At 46.1% G+C, this 13,348-nt stretch overlaps 1 protein-coding gene across 7 annotated transcripts in view; it reads right to left on the bottom strand.

The window, feature by feature from the left end:
- PARD3 (par-3 family cell polarity regulator) overlaps window positions 1-13,348 on the bottom strand; it is a 1,362,300-nt gene that overhangs the window by 690,535 nt on the left and 658,417 nt on the right. For all 7 annotated transcript variants that reach the window (XM_078663327.1, XM_078663329.1, XM_078663332.1 and 4 more), the window contains exon 12: window positions 6,304-6,342. In XM_078663327.1, coding sequence (XP_078519453.1) covers window positions 6,304-6,342 — 39 coding nt within the window. The remainder of the gene's footprint in view (window positions 1-6,303; window positions 6,343-13,348) is intronic.

The following is a 13,348-nucleotide window of genomic DNA, read 5'->3' as shown; positions in this document are numbered from 1 at the left end:
GTCTTGACCCTGTTGCCCATTGGAACAGTCCAGCCCGAACTGCCAGTCCAGGTCCTTCCTGGACTTTAAGAAAGCATCCTAGGACCGGTTTCGGCATATCACCTGTCCTCAACCAGGCTAGCTTGACTTCAGTGGCATGGATAGCACAGGACCCACGCCTGGGAATACCCGTCCCACTCGGGGTGGCAAATGCAAAAAAAAATTGCGACGCCATCCCCGAATTCATCGCTCCCATCGCCATCGACTTGAATGTGTACATCTTCCTAGGAGACCTCAACTTTTACCCTTGAGAACACCGACAACACCAACACGGCTGACCTCCTAGAAAGTATGGTCAACCTCGGACTCAAGCAACTGGTCACCGACCCCACCCATATCGCAGGACACACATGTCACCCTACCTTCACAGCCAGCAAAAGAGTAAAATACACCCACACTGAGGAGCTCCCCAGGGCTGACAACCACTGCGTCCACGTTTTCATCTCAGAATACCTCAACACCCCCACCTCCAGCAAAACACGACTCAGTTTGGCCATGCTCTACAAATCCTGATTGATTGTTTGCCGGGGCTGGCTATCCCATAGTATCCTTGGGAGGGTGGTGCTCTTTAAAATGAACGTTCTCATACACGTCCTCCAGAACTTTCCTCATGTGATTCCCGGGCAGTGGTTTACTGCCGTCCATGTGTGTATACAGGCTTACCTCAAGCCCCAAGTATCGTCTTTGGGAAATATGTACAATCCACCTCTAATGGAGGCCTTGCCACTGCCAACCGACATCTTTACTACTGGGTCTCAAAACTAGTGGGTTTGAATGATTGGATCAGGCGGATCCTGCCTCTTGGATCATGATTTCCAATATGGACTGCAAGTCTATCATTGCCCTGTTGTTTGGGCCCCAATAATACAATCACTTCCGTAAATCTCTAGAGTGGTACTGCTGACATGGAGTTCAGGAATGCATTGGTGGGGGTGGGAGAGGAAGTTCACTCTGCGTACCCGCTCTAGAAAGGCAGAAGGTTGGGACAGGTGGCTGGACTGAAGGGCTTCTGCATATGAGACCTCAATGGGATCTCCAAGCTTGGAGACGTGAGGCAGGGCTCACATGCGATCCTTCCAAGAATTGAAAGTGGATTTTAACCTCCAATAATCTCAATTTTATACATTCCTACACCTTCATCATGCATTAATGTGTTACGCAAAATGTCTTGAAGGGGTGCGAGCATTCAGTTCCATGGAAGCCAAACTACTTATGGGGCACCTAGGAAAGAGAGGCATTTCTCAAATCTACAAACCATTAGTAATTAATTACACCAATAGGTTTGCCAGGTGGGAACTTGGGTGGCTCAGCTGGAAGAAAACGAGTGAATGGAGGCTCTAATCGCACCTAGGAAGCTCGCCATCTCATCCAAACTCTGCCTAATTCAGCCCAGGTATTTACACATTATCTATTTGATGCCAAAGCAGCTGTGAAAGTGCCAAAAGCACCTTCATGCCTCGATGCAATGGAGACCATGCAGACATTTTCCATATAACTTGGTTTTGCCCAATGATCGTCCTGTACCGGCCAGCTGTATTACAGTCCCTGTCTCGGATGTTTGAGCGCCACATCAACCCTACGCCACAAACTGAGCTGCATGGTTTGGTGGATGTTCTAGGAGGGAGCAGGGGAGACAGATCCCTGGTTGGGCTAGGAACACGGGATGGTTAGAGTGAGATCGCCCTTGCCTGGATCTCAGTGACCTCACCCTTGAAAAATGTATGGTGCAGAGCAATGGACTGCTGTGCGAAGATGGAGGCGCCAATGTATAGAAGAATATGAGGCAAGTAGAGGAACCATTAAAGAGTAGAACGAATCACTCTGTGGAAATACTTAAATACCTTTTATTGAAACTTTACCTGGCAATTACGATGAATGTGTATGAAGCAAAATTAATCAAATTTGGTTTATTAAAATAACATAAAAAGAGTCTTCCAAAAGCTTATAAGATATTACACTGTTTCCTTCATACAATTGTAAAGAGCTGCTGAATCATTTCTTTGATTGAATGTCCCTGAAAATATGTAAGCCTGCTAGAAGTACTTTGCATCATAATGTTTGTGTACGCAGCCAAACTATATGTACAGGGCTCTGATGCTTTTATGGCTAGGGATGAGCTGAACAAATGTCCAAGTAAATATATGTCAAAAAAATAAGTATATTGTGCCATGTTACATGACAATTGTACGTTTCAGTTGAGACACGGACAGGGGCGGCCAGCATGGCTTGCAGGTGGCGGGGTGGGGCGATCACAAGGGGTGTGGATACATTACATTAAAAAAAAAAAAAGAAATTTACCTTGCCATCAGCCGCGTCCCCGTCTCTGCTCCTACTCTCCTCGAGCACATCGAGGAACAGGAAGCAGGCCCCACTAACCAATCACAACACAGCAGTGCAGCGTTGTGATTGCTGAACACCCAGGCTCCCCTGACCATTTACAACACTGCAGCAGCGTTGTGATTGGTTTCGATCATCCTGGTTTGACACTCAACCAGGGAACGGGGGCCTGGGCGTGTTCTTCATGCAGGCAGCAGTGCAGCCTGCATGGAGAAGGGGAAAGTGCGCATGACTAATTTGGGCGGCTCGAGAGGGCCGACCAAATAGTCACTGCACACTTGAGTGGACAAACCACTGCCGCTGTCCTGCTCAAAGAGCAGAGAAGCCTCACCCAATCACCCGCCAACAAAGCAGCAGGGAGCTGCCTAAAATTATAACGCAAAGTTATCATCATTTTAGGTTTCTGCTTCCCACTGCCTTAAAAGCAGTGGGGCAACGCTCCTCTCCCATTGCAGAGGAGCCGCACCTGGTACCGGAATAGCTAAGAACAGCCCTGGTATGGATTAGCAAACTCATTGGGGACAGACCATTTTTTTGACAGATGCAGAATAAAATATGGATATAGAGGCTTTCACGTTTTTTGTATTTCACGTGCCGTTTTTGGGGCGTTTTTATATTGGGTGTACTTGACCCGAAGACGTCAGAGCACTTTACATGAGCAATAGTCATGCACTCTTTGCATGGAATAGGATTAAAACACATATTGTACAACGCATAAGATTTGTTGAAGTAAACGATAAGGCTGGGTGGATGTGTATGAGGCAGCCGGTAGTCGGGCAAAAAGGAGGAAAATAGGTGAGAAGTAAGGGATGAAGGCAGTAGAAGCTGAGGAAATAGCATTTATTTTAACTTTCAATATATTGTCTCGTTCCTATGAAGAAGCTTCTTTATTTTGCCCACACCTCTTTCAGTCTCAATCTAATTCAAGCCCCCTTTAATTCATAAATCTAATTCAAGCCCCCTTTAATACATAAATCTAATTCAAGTCCCCTTTAATACATAAGCGGCAAAAAAGAAACTAAAATGTGTCTAGGTCTTAGAAGAGGTTTATGAGAACCAGTGCTAGAAGCTTTTGACCATAGGCGAAGAAAAAATGTGAACTCAATCGAGCTACATAAAAACAACCATCCCTTCAGTAGTGTCCATCTTGCTGATGAAGACCCTTCCCACAGCAGCGGTGGGGTCGGCTCAGCAGCTGCCTTCGGCTAGGAGCAGGTAAGAGCATATTGTGATGCACTCACAGTAAGCACTGAGCAGCAGGAGGAATGGTGAAGGGCACTTCACTCTGCTAAGTCCCTCCTCTGTGAGGACATCCCCTTCGGCACTCGCTTGCTGCAGGGTTGTACTTGAGAAAGAGCCCCAAGCCATCAGTTGAGCTGACCCGCCTGCTGCTATTAACAGTAACACAGCAGGCGGCAACACACTTGTGTCGATTTTGTGCTATCTCATGTGTTAGTGAAGAAGAGAGGTAGCGCACCTCAGCAGGTCCGGCAGAAGTGGGGTGTCATGATCTGACACAGAAGCAGAGGATGAAGATGTAAATGAAACACACACTTCTGGTGAACCTTCTCTGTAAGGACCCACATATGTCCATGAGTAACCTATGCGCCATTACTCTCTTCTCTGCCCTCCACCCCACAAAATGATGTCACTCTAGGCTAGTGCTAGACCCGGCTTAATGGACTTCATGTTTATCTTTCTTGGAAGGATAGCATCTATAATTATCCACACCTAGATGTAAATTTTAGATCTGCAGGAGTCGGGGGGAACTGAACCAGCTGTGTCACAAGTGTAACCAGAGACTTAGTGTCCCTGCAACTGTTCATGCCAGGTTCAGTGTGTGTAAAGGAAATGACCATTGATGACGGCCCAAGTTTCTCTTTCATATTTTTGCTATCAAGATGAACAAACATTTTCATTGCACTGTGTCTCCCGATTGCGAGATTTTGAAATTATTTACATTGTAAATGATAATCCCTTTGATTTATGTGTTTTTCAAAGCAACACATATAAAATGATTTGTCGGAACTGCCCCCCTCTCTACAGAAAGGTGCACGCATAATGAAGTTCTTTAGTAGCAGCTTATTGCCTGCTGGAGATATGCCCTACGTATATTATTAGTTCCGGCCAGAAGCGACCAGGGGAGGGTGGGTTACGGGAGGGGGGACTGTTAGGAGTAAAGGTTTTGTAATTTAGTAGTGCATATACTTGTGGTTTGTAATACCTCATGCATGTGATACCAAAGAGAATGATTATCAGAGGAAGAATAGTGGAAATTTCTTAGATTTCCGTGCACTTGAAAATGTAGCTTGATGAAGAAGCTGAGACACATGTGACATTACGTAAGAATGCAAAGGTATGTTGGGAGAAAACAGAAAACTGACTGGGATATTGTAACGATTGAAGAAGTGTGTATATTGTATTATGCAGTCCCCAATAAAAGTTTTTAAAAAAATATATATAAAATGATTTGTCATTTCTAATTCTAATAGCTCAAAGTATGGCAAATGCGAGACCAATTTAATGGTGGCCGCGCTCCTTCCTTTAGGTGCTGCTCGCCGTATTCAGGTTACTGTGAGGAGCGTCTAAAGAAAGGGGTGTGGCCAACATCAAAGTGAAAGCGCATATGGGCCGCTTTTACACAAAGTGTAAAAATAAATAAATAAAGCTTTTGTAGAGAGGTCGCTAAAGTGAAAGCGGCCCGCGTCGTAAATTAAATAATTAAGTGAGCACAGCCGCTATAGTTAAAGAAGACCGCCCTGGATAGTAATAAATATATGACTAATAACAATATAACAGGTGGCAGTGTGATGGGACATCGTGGGTGGAATAGGGAAGACATTAAAGAAAAAAGTGCTCACCCACTAGATAAAGCAGACCATGTAACAACACAAGTAAAATGTCCAGTTGTTATGGGAGGGTACAAATGCGGAAAAGACAGTACCAAGGATGGACTACTAAGCCTGTTCACTAATGAAAAGCAACGATTTCGAAAAGCCAGTAACAGGAGCCACTTGAACAGATTGGTGGGAAATGGGCGAAGATTCTATGCCATAACCTCAATACAGTATGCCTCGGCAGAGCATCGCATGCACTGCCCAGGCTCGACCTAAAAGTGTTGAATTTCTAGGTCAGACAAAATAGTTTACATTCTTGTAACAACTGAAGATCATCATCTTCCTTTCTCATGATCCCAGTCTACAGCATCTGCACCGATGAGGTTCTTATACAACACATGCTTCTAGAATACTATACATTTGTGACCTGCCTTCGCTTAGCAGTGCACATTACTTTACAGTTGCTGTGGGACCTACGCGATTCGGTTGTATTTTTCCTTTGTTAATAAACATATTAAGACTTCTATTGGCCTAAAGCAGAGTTTCATTGTCACGGGGTAAAAAACTGCACATTTCTACCAAAAGCACTAAGAAGACAACTGCTCACCTGTGTCTGACAGGGGTAATGTGAGTTAGAGATAACCTGTACAAGGTGACACACTAAGGCAGAGACAACAAATATAGGTTCAAAGCCATACCACAAGCTCAACATCTACATTTTAGGATTCTAGCGAGCCGTCTCTATACACGAGGGAAGTACCCCCCTCCCAGCAGAGCATCGACTGCAGCAATAAAGAACGGATGCAGAGGTTAAGACAATTCATGCCGGATGAATGCTTAATTGCCTGGGCTATTACAGTACAAATTAGGTAAATTTACTGCTAATTACAACAAGAATGACTGTACTTCTAGTTAGAATGCTTTCTTTTACATACTATACTGCACGTATCACCACAATGAGGCCAAAGATGCTCATCAGCTCTGAATTAATATGGAGAAAAAAAGCAGTCTAAAATCCTGAATTAAGCTCTGGGGGCTCATACAGCTCTCTGCATATTCTTAACAATGATAAGAAGGACACAGCTCTTACCAGTTCCCTGGGACTTGGAATCCGGGTTGGTTCTGCATTCTGAAAAAGAAAGAAAGCACATTGGAAAAACACCAGCTACGCAAATGGCAACACAAGAGACAAAAAAGGACATGAAGAGGGGGATTCTGTGTTTCACAGGTACGGCTATAGGTGGGAAAGTTGCAGAAAGTGGGGCATTAACATTTTAAGTGGTGAATTCCGCTGGTACACTTATACCAACGAACACATTTATGCAGACATAAGATTCTGCAGTCTCAATTGCCTTGAAGCGAATGGCAGGCGAGAGCGACACAGACAAGTTTGAGGAGAAATAGAGGGTCCTTTTTTGATTGGCAGGGGCGGCTTTAGGCATGTGCAAGCTGTGCACCTGCACAGGGCCACCAAACCCCAGGGGTCACCTCGCCAATATATATCCTTAATATAATAATCCTCTGAGGATCAATACATATTTGCGTGGCGGCCCCTGGTAGGGATTTGGCGGCCTCTGGCTCTGTTCCACTTCCAAACACCCTGACCCCCCCCCCCCCTCTTCACTGGCCTCTGGGCTCCGCCCCGCCCAGACCCCCTCTTCCGGGGCCCCCTACCTACGCTCCCTGCCCAGGGCCGCCATGAGCCTAGAGCCGCCCCTGTGAAAGGCAATGATATTTTGTGTCTTAATTGCCCCTGCCTTTGAAAGGATCATATTAGTAGATTCTTGCAAGGCATGAAACACTGTATTGAGTGTTTTTAGATAAAAGCTCAAACATTCTGCTGCTTTTAGGCCTTCCAGAGAAAGACCTCACGCCTCGATAAACATGTGCATTAATGACCAGTGTCATGGACCCCATATATAATGAATGAAACTAAGACAATAAGCCCAAATCATAAAAACAGTCGTAGAAATTGAAACCTGAAAATGTTGGGTCAACTTCAAGTCTGTGCTCCATGGACAAGGCTTGCTTGGGCAATCTTCCCCTCTCGCCCAGACACATGCTGCTAGAAACCTGAGATCTAGCCGTCCCCTGGTGGTCTGCCCACAACAGTTTAAGTACAAGGGCACAGAGGTCGGCCCCAGGGTACTGAGCCCACAAACTTCACATATCCAACGCGACCTCGCGCTGTCGTCACAACCAAACCACCCCTGGATGCATAGCGAATAGAACACATCATTCTTCGGCCAAGCCTAGTGCCTGAATGATCTCGGCAGCGGCGCTGAAGTACTAATAATCCCTGGAGAGGTTAATGTAGAAAGAATTGGGATCCGTCCAATTATACCGAGATGTTATTACTTATTGGACGTGTTTTAAAGAACACAACGAAAGCATGTTTAAAAATAATAAAAAATAAAGATGCAGAATGCTATCCCGCGACAGCTGCCAAGTGATCCCTGAGTGAAAGCTTCAGTCCAGACTTGAACGAACAATACCCAAAACATACTCGAGCAACTGGAGGCCCTGAATACAAAGCGCTATTGCCAAAAAACCACGTCTGCGTTTGGTTGCCCCGCGTAACCTGGGCCCACCAAGACGCTGTCACACTCTACGCCCATTCTCCGATGCCATCTCACATCAGCAGAGTCCAATTTTTCTTTCACATTCCCTCAGCATATTTTTTTCCTTCGTGATAAAACAGTCTCCGGCACATTCGTTCCCTCCTCTCTCCCAAGGCCGTCGAGTGCACTGGCCAATAAAAACAAGCATTGAAAATGCAATAGGTCTCGCAATAGAAGAGTTTAACTTTTTTCGTTTTGCAAATGGATGAGTGGCGTTGCATGGATGAGTGGCGTTGCGTGGATGAGTGGCGTTGCGTGGATGAGTGGCGTTGCGTGGATGAGTGGCGTTGCGTGTGTGAGTGGCGTTGCGTGTGTGAGTGGCGTTGCGTGTGTGAGTGGCGTTGCGTGTGTGAGTGGCGTTGCGTGTGTGAGTGGCGTTGCGTGTGTGAGTGGCGTTGCGTCGATGAGTGGCGTTGCGTCGATGAGTGGCGTTGCGTGTGTGAGTGGCGTTGCGTGTGTGAGTGGCGTTGCGTGTGTGAGTGGCGTTGCGTGTGTGAGTGGCGTTGCGTGTGTGAGTGGCGTTGCGTGTGTGAGTGGCGTTGCGTGTGTGAGTGGCGTTGCGTGTGTGAGTGGCGTTGCGTGTGTGAGTGGCGTTGCGTGTGTGAGTGGCGTTGCGTGTGTGAGTGGCGTTGCGTGTGTGAGTGGCGTTGCGTGTGTGAGTGGCGTTGCGTGTGTGAGTGGCGTTGCGTGTGTGAGTGGCGTTGCGTGTGTGAGTGGCGTTGCGTGTGTGAGTGGCGTTGCGTGTGTGAGTGGCGTTGCATGTGTGAGTGGCGTTGCGTCGATGAGTGGCGTTGCGTGGATGAGTGGCGTTGCGTGGATGAGTGGCGTTGCGTGGATGAGTGGCGTTGCGTGTGTGAGTGGCGTTGCGTGTGTGAGTGGCGTTGCGTGGATGAGTGGCGTTGCGTGGGTGAGTGGCGTTGCGTGTGTGAGTGGCGTTGCGTGTGTGAGTGGCGTTGCGTGTGTGAGTGGCGTTGCGTGTGTGAGTGGCGTTGCGTGTGTGAGTGGCGTTGCGTGTGTGAGTGGCGTTGCGTGTGTGAGTGGCGTTGCGTGTGTGAGTGGCGTTGCGTGGATGAGTGGGGTTGCGTGGATGAGTGGGGATGAGTTGCGTGTGTGAGTGGCGTTGCGTGTGTGAGTGGCGTTGCGTGTGTGAGTGGCGTTGCGTGTGTGAGTGGCATTGGGTGTGTGACTGTGCTGCCTGTGGCGAGTGCAAACTACAATCAATTGGCACAGAATAAAATAATATTTTTAAAACATGATTTTATTATGCCAAATCACCTATCCACAGCAATGTGGCCGTGCAACAAAATCTGCAATGCAGAAACTGTGATGGATGAATCACAGCTGCAGACTGGGGTTTGAACAGAGCGCCAAGACGGCAAGGAATTGGTGATCCCGCTGTATAAATATATAACAACATAATATAACACTACAGCAAACACTACACGAAACCATGGAAGGTGTCTGTCAAATCCAGGCATTTCTAGCACAAAAGTGAAGTGTATAAAAAGAGTGTGAAGATTTCCTTTGTACCCCTAACAACTCGCTGCTGATTTGTGAAATATCTTTTGGGGGAGAAAAAAAAACTGACGTTAAGTCGTCATTGACCTAAATCAGCAATGTCATGAATTAGACGAAGTGGCTTGATTGAAGAGATTACATTAAAATGCTTAACTTCCCTCAAATTGTCATCTTGTTATTTGTTTTCCAAGACAAGTCTTTCTATGAATGATGTGATGAATGATGTGACGCAACTGTGAATTGAACTGGCACTAGGGAGTTATTGCCTGATGACAGGACCCTTTGTTAGGTGTTGTGTATACTTCCCAGCAAGCGGGAGGGCCGCCCCGACCCGTTCGTAAAAGCGCTTTATAATGTAAACATATTTACTGCTCCTGAGGCGCCAGCGCATTTGACAAACAGAAGTTCTGGGCGTCTTTAATGTGAATTTGGACCCGGTCCACCGGGGCGGGGAGGCGGGGGGAGGGATGTTAGTAGCAGCTGAACTTTCAAAAATGCAAAACGTGTCTTTCTGCGTATGGCATGCGCCTGGAAACGGGCGTCGCGGCGTGTATTTAGGCGCAGGGGTCGTGTCAGTGTCCTGAGAGGGGCTGAAATGAACTGGGCTATCTATGTCCACATTGGGAGACCACGGAGCCGGATGGTCCCTAATCCCGCCTTCAGCGCCTAGAGGCTGGCCTAAAATAACAACAAGCGCTATACAACCACCAAAATAATGATTTAAAAAAAAAAAAAAAAAAAGCTAACCTCTGGAAGTCTGTGCCATGGCAGGCGAGGGTCCCTGTGAATTATTTTCATGCTGCAAAACAGGCCTACTATTCTGGTGACAGGATGACGCAATGTCCCCCGGACAGGCACGGGTTGCACAAGTGCGCGTGCAGCGGAAGTTGTGTTGTTTCTGTGGTTGTGCAGGGATCCTCTGCCCGCGAGGTTACCAGGAAGGACGTATTTATTCATTCACATTTTTGGAAAGGAAGTGCTGCGCCCCAGGGGGTGTGAGTGGAGGTCACAAACGCCACGGGTTGTTCGACCACAGGCTACAAAAGTTTTTTTTCTTTCTCTAAATAGCGTTTGCTTCCAAAGTGTATTTTTGCTTTATTGAACTGTAAAAGCCAAACTATTTGAATTTAAAAAAGAACTGTAAATACCACGTTAATATTACCTGCCTGTGTGCCTCACATCTATCTCAGAAGGATGGATGAAAGGCGGAGCAGGCCCTACTGATGGTACACATCTGTGACCAGCAAGTTTAACGCAAGTCTTAATAAATGTTGCATCAATCAATCCTATTAAACTTGGAAGCTCTTTGCTTTATGATGACGTCACCGCGAGGCTTTTCAGACTTGCTTATGGCTGATTCCCACATTTTAAGTTTTACTGAAAAGCAGAATGTGTTTACGAGTCCGGACCACAAGATGGTTAAATAATGGACAACAAATGAAGCCACAACAGTTAAATCAGCAAAACTACTAGAACATGTAAATGAAGGGTTTCCAACTTTAAATGCATTACTTTGCTTTTACAGTATGAATAAAATATGTTTTCACGTTTTTTGAATATTTTCACATGCAACGAACGAGTGTGAAAGCGGGATGTAATTAGGGGGGAGGAGAAGTCTGGGCAGGCAGGATGACTCAGGGGAGGGGGCTGAGCGGGGCAGAGCGGCATGTGGGTGTGAAGAAGCCGGGCCTTTGAAGTGAAGCTAAGCTTCACTTCAAAGGTGTCGGAGGAATGCGGGCGGCTGTGCACGCGCTTTTAAGCTCAATGCACATGCGCATTGAGCTTAAAAGTCACGGGCACTGCAAGGAATCGCCACGATTCCTTGCAGTGTGGATAAAGAGTGGATAACTCGCAATACTCTCGCCTTGCTCGATGCGCATGCGCATCGACAGGCGAGACCTAACAAACACGTGGAGTGGGCGGACGCCGGCTTAATGACGTTCACCTTTGGCCCAGAAGAAATGTAATTTTGGCCTTAAGTCCCACTTTAACCGCATCTACATCGCAGCATTTCGGTGCAGGAGAGTTGGACGCTGCTCGGGGTCTCCCGGGCTAATGGTGGGAGCTTAGGCTGACGGCTTGTTAAAGGCTATGTGTGCCGGAGATCACACAACCGTCTTCCGTGCAGCTGGGCTCCCTGGCGTGCTCGGGCCGTTTACACGCCGTTCCAACGTGACCGTTACAGCAGTTGACAACTTTGCAGCAGTGAAGCGCTCCTGTTTTTTACCATCTCCTGCGGACCATTGTTCGGTACAGAGGCAATATATGGAACGCAGATGGCCCAATTAAATAAAAGCGCCGTTTCCCCTCACCTCCTCCATTACACTGCCATATTTTATACATCAATTTGTAACTGAGTTAAGGCGCTTAATGAGAAGCGCATGATCTCACGGGACAATAACAGTGTATGCTCATTCCCAAAGCAATTTTTAGGAAATAAAGCAAACGTACTACTCCTGACAAAGTCAGCAGCGTGGAGGACGAGTTCCCATTTCTACTTGTAGGTTGGAGGTGTGTATAAGTTAACAGTTGAAAACCAACGCCTTTCATGCCTTATTGTTGTTAAGCCCAAACAAGTGTAAACCATTACAGATTTACTATTATTTAACCAAGTAATTACATCATGAGTGTACAAGATGAAGAATTATTTGGAAAAACTTTCAAGTGTTTTCTGCTGACTGGAAAACGAATTTCTAACACAAAAAAGTCCATTAAATGATCTATTCTATACTAATTAGAAGGGCCGTCTCACCTTTCTGGTTTTGTTTTAAGCAACCTTGCATTATCCAGATGTTTTACATGTAATTGACTTTCGCAAGACAGAAAACAAAGTTGATGGTCTCAATGAGGTACAATGGAGTTCTGAATGCACTGTTGAAACAAGCATTGGCGTAGCCAATCAGTCTCGCCTTTGGGACCTCAAGTGTGTAGCCATGGAGCACATTAGTCTGGGCGCTGTGCCACCAGGGATTAAAGCGCTATACAATTGTTGCACACTGTGCACCCTTTATAAACAGTAGCCATCTGCAAATGATCCGATTTACCAATGAATTTCGAGGCAGGTGGTACTTGTAGCATCATCAGACACTCGATGTCAGTAAGTGGCAATGATATCATACCAAGACCACCACTGTCAGGAATTGGCAAACATAACATCCACTATCAGTAAGTAGCACAGGTAATATCCCTAGAGTGACACTCACTGCCAACAAATAGAACTTTGAACAACTTAAAGCATTTATAGTCAAATAGTATCACTTGTAATATCCCGAGACACTCTTTGTCAGTAGGTTGAACGCATAACACCCAACATCTTCCACTGCCAGAAACAGGTACTTGTAACATCAAACGACACTCGCTGCCCAACTGTCTGAAAATGGCATTTATAATATTGAGCTACTACAAGCCAGAGAAGGGCGCTTGTAACATTACAAGACACAACGTCAGTCAGTGGAAATTAAATCAGAAGAAATCCATTTGTAGAAAGCGCCACGCAACAACACCCTAACACAAAGGAACAGCTAAATCTGGAGACATCTCATGTTAGAAATGGGCACCGGTAACATCATTATTTTTAAATTTCAGAAAATGGCATGTACTGCATCTCAAGGATTCGAGCACGAAAAAGTTGTACTTTAGGCTTCCTTAACATGTTAAATTACAGAAAGTCTCATTCATGGCATCTAATCATGGAAAGTGACACCTGTATCACCCCAAAGCACTCACGGTTACAAAGCAAAACGAGAAAAGAAAGCTGTTAGCCAATGCATCTATACCAACGAGAGACCCTGAATAACGAAGTGCATGGAGCAAATATTGTGCAGGAATGTAAGCTTAAATCAATGCATGGCTTTTGTGTGGGTTCTTTCTGGTGCAACAGTAAAAACACATTGTTGGTGAGGGAGGAGCCTGGGTGCATATAGGTGAACGGTAGGGGCGTGGGCTTAGAACGAGTGTGGGTGAATGAATTACCTGGATCACCCCATGACAGAAACG

This window comes from Lissotriton helveticus, chromosome 10 (assembly GCF_964261635.1).
Source record: "Lissotriton helveticus chromosome 10, aLisHel1.1, whole genome shotgun sequence".
In the NCBI taxonomy this organism is placed as follows: domain Eukaryota; kingdom Metazoa; phylum Chordata; class Amphibia; order Caudata; family Salamandridae; genus Lissotriton; species Lissotriton helveticus.
Note: the sequence above shows the minus strand (reverse complement) of the source record. Positions and strands in the feature narration are given on the sequence as shown.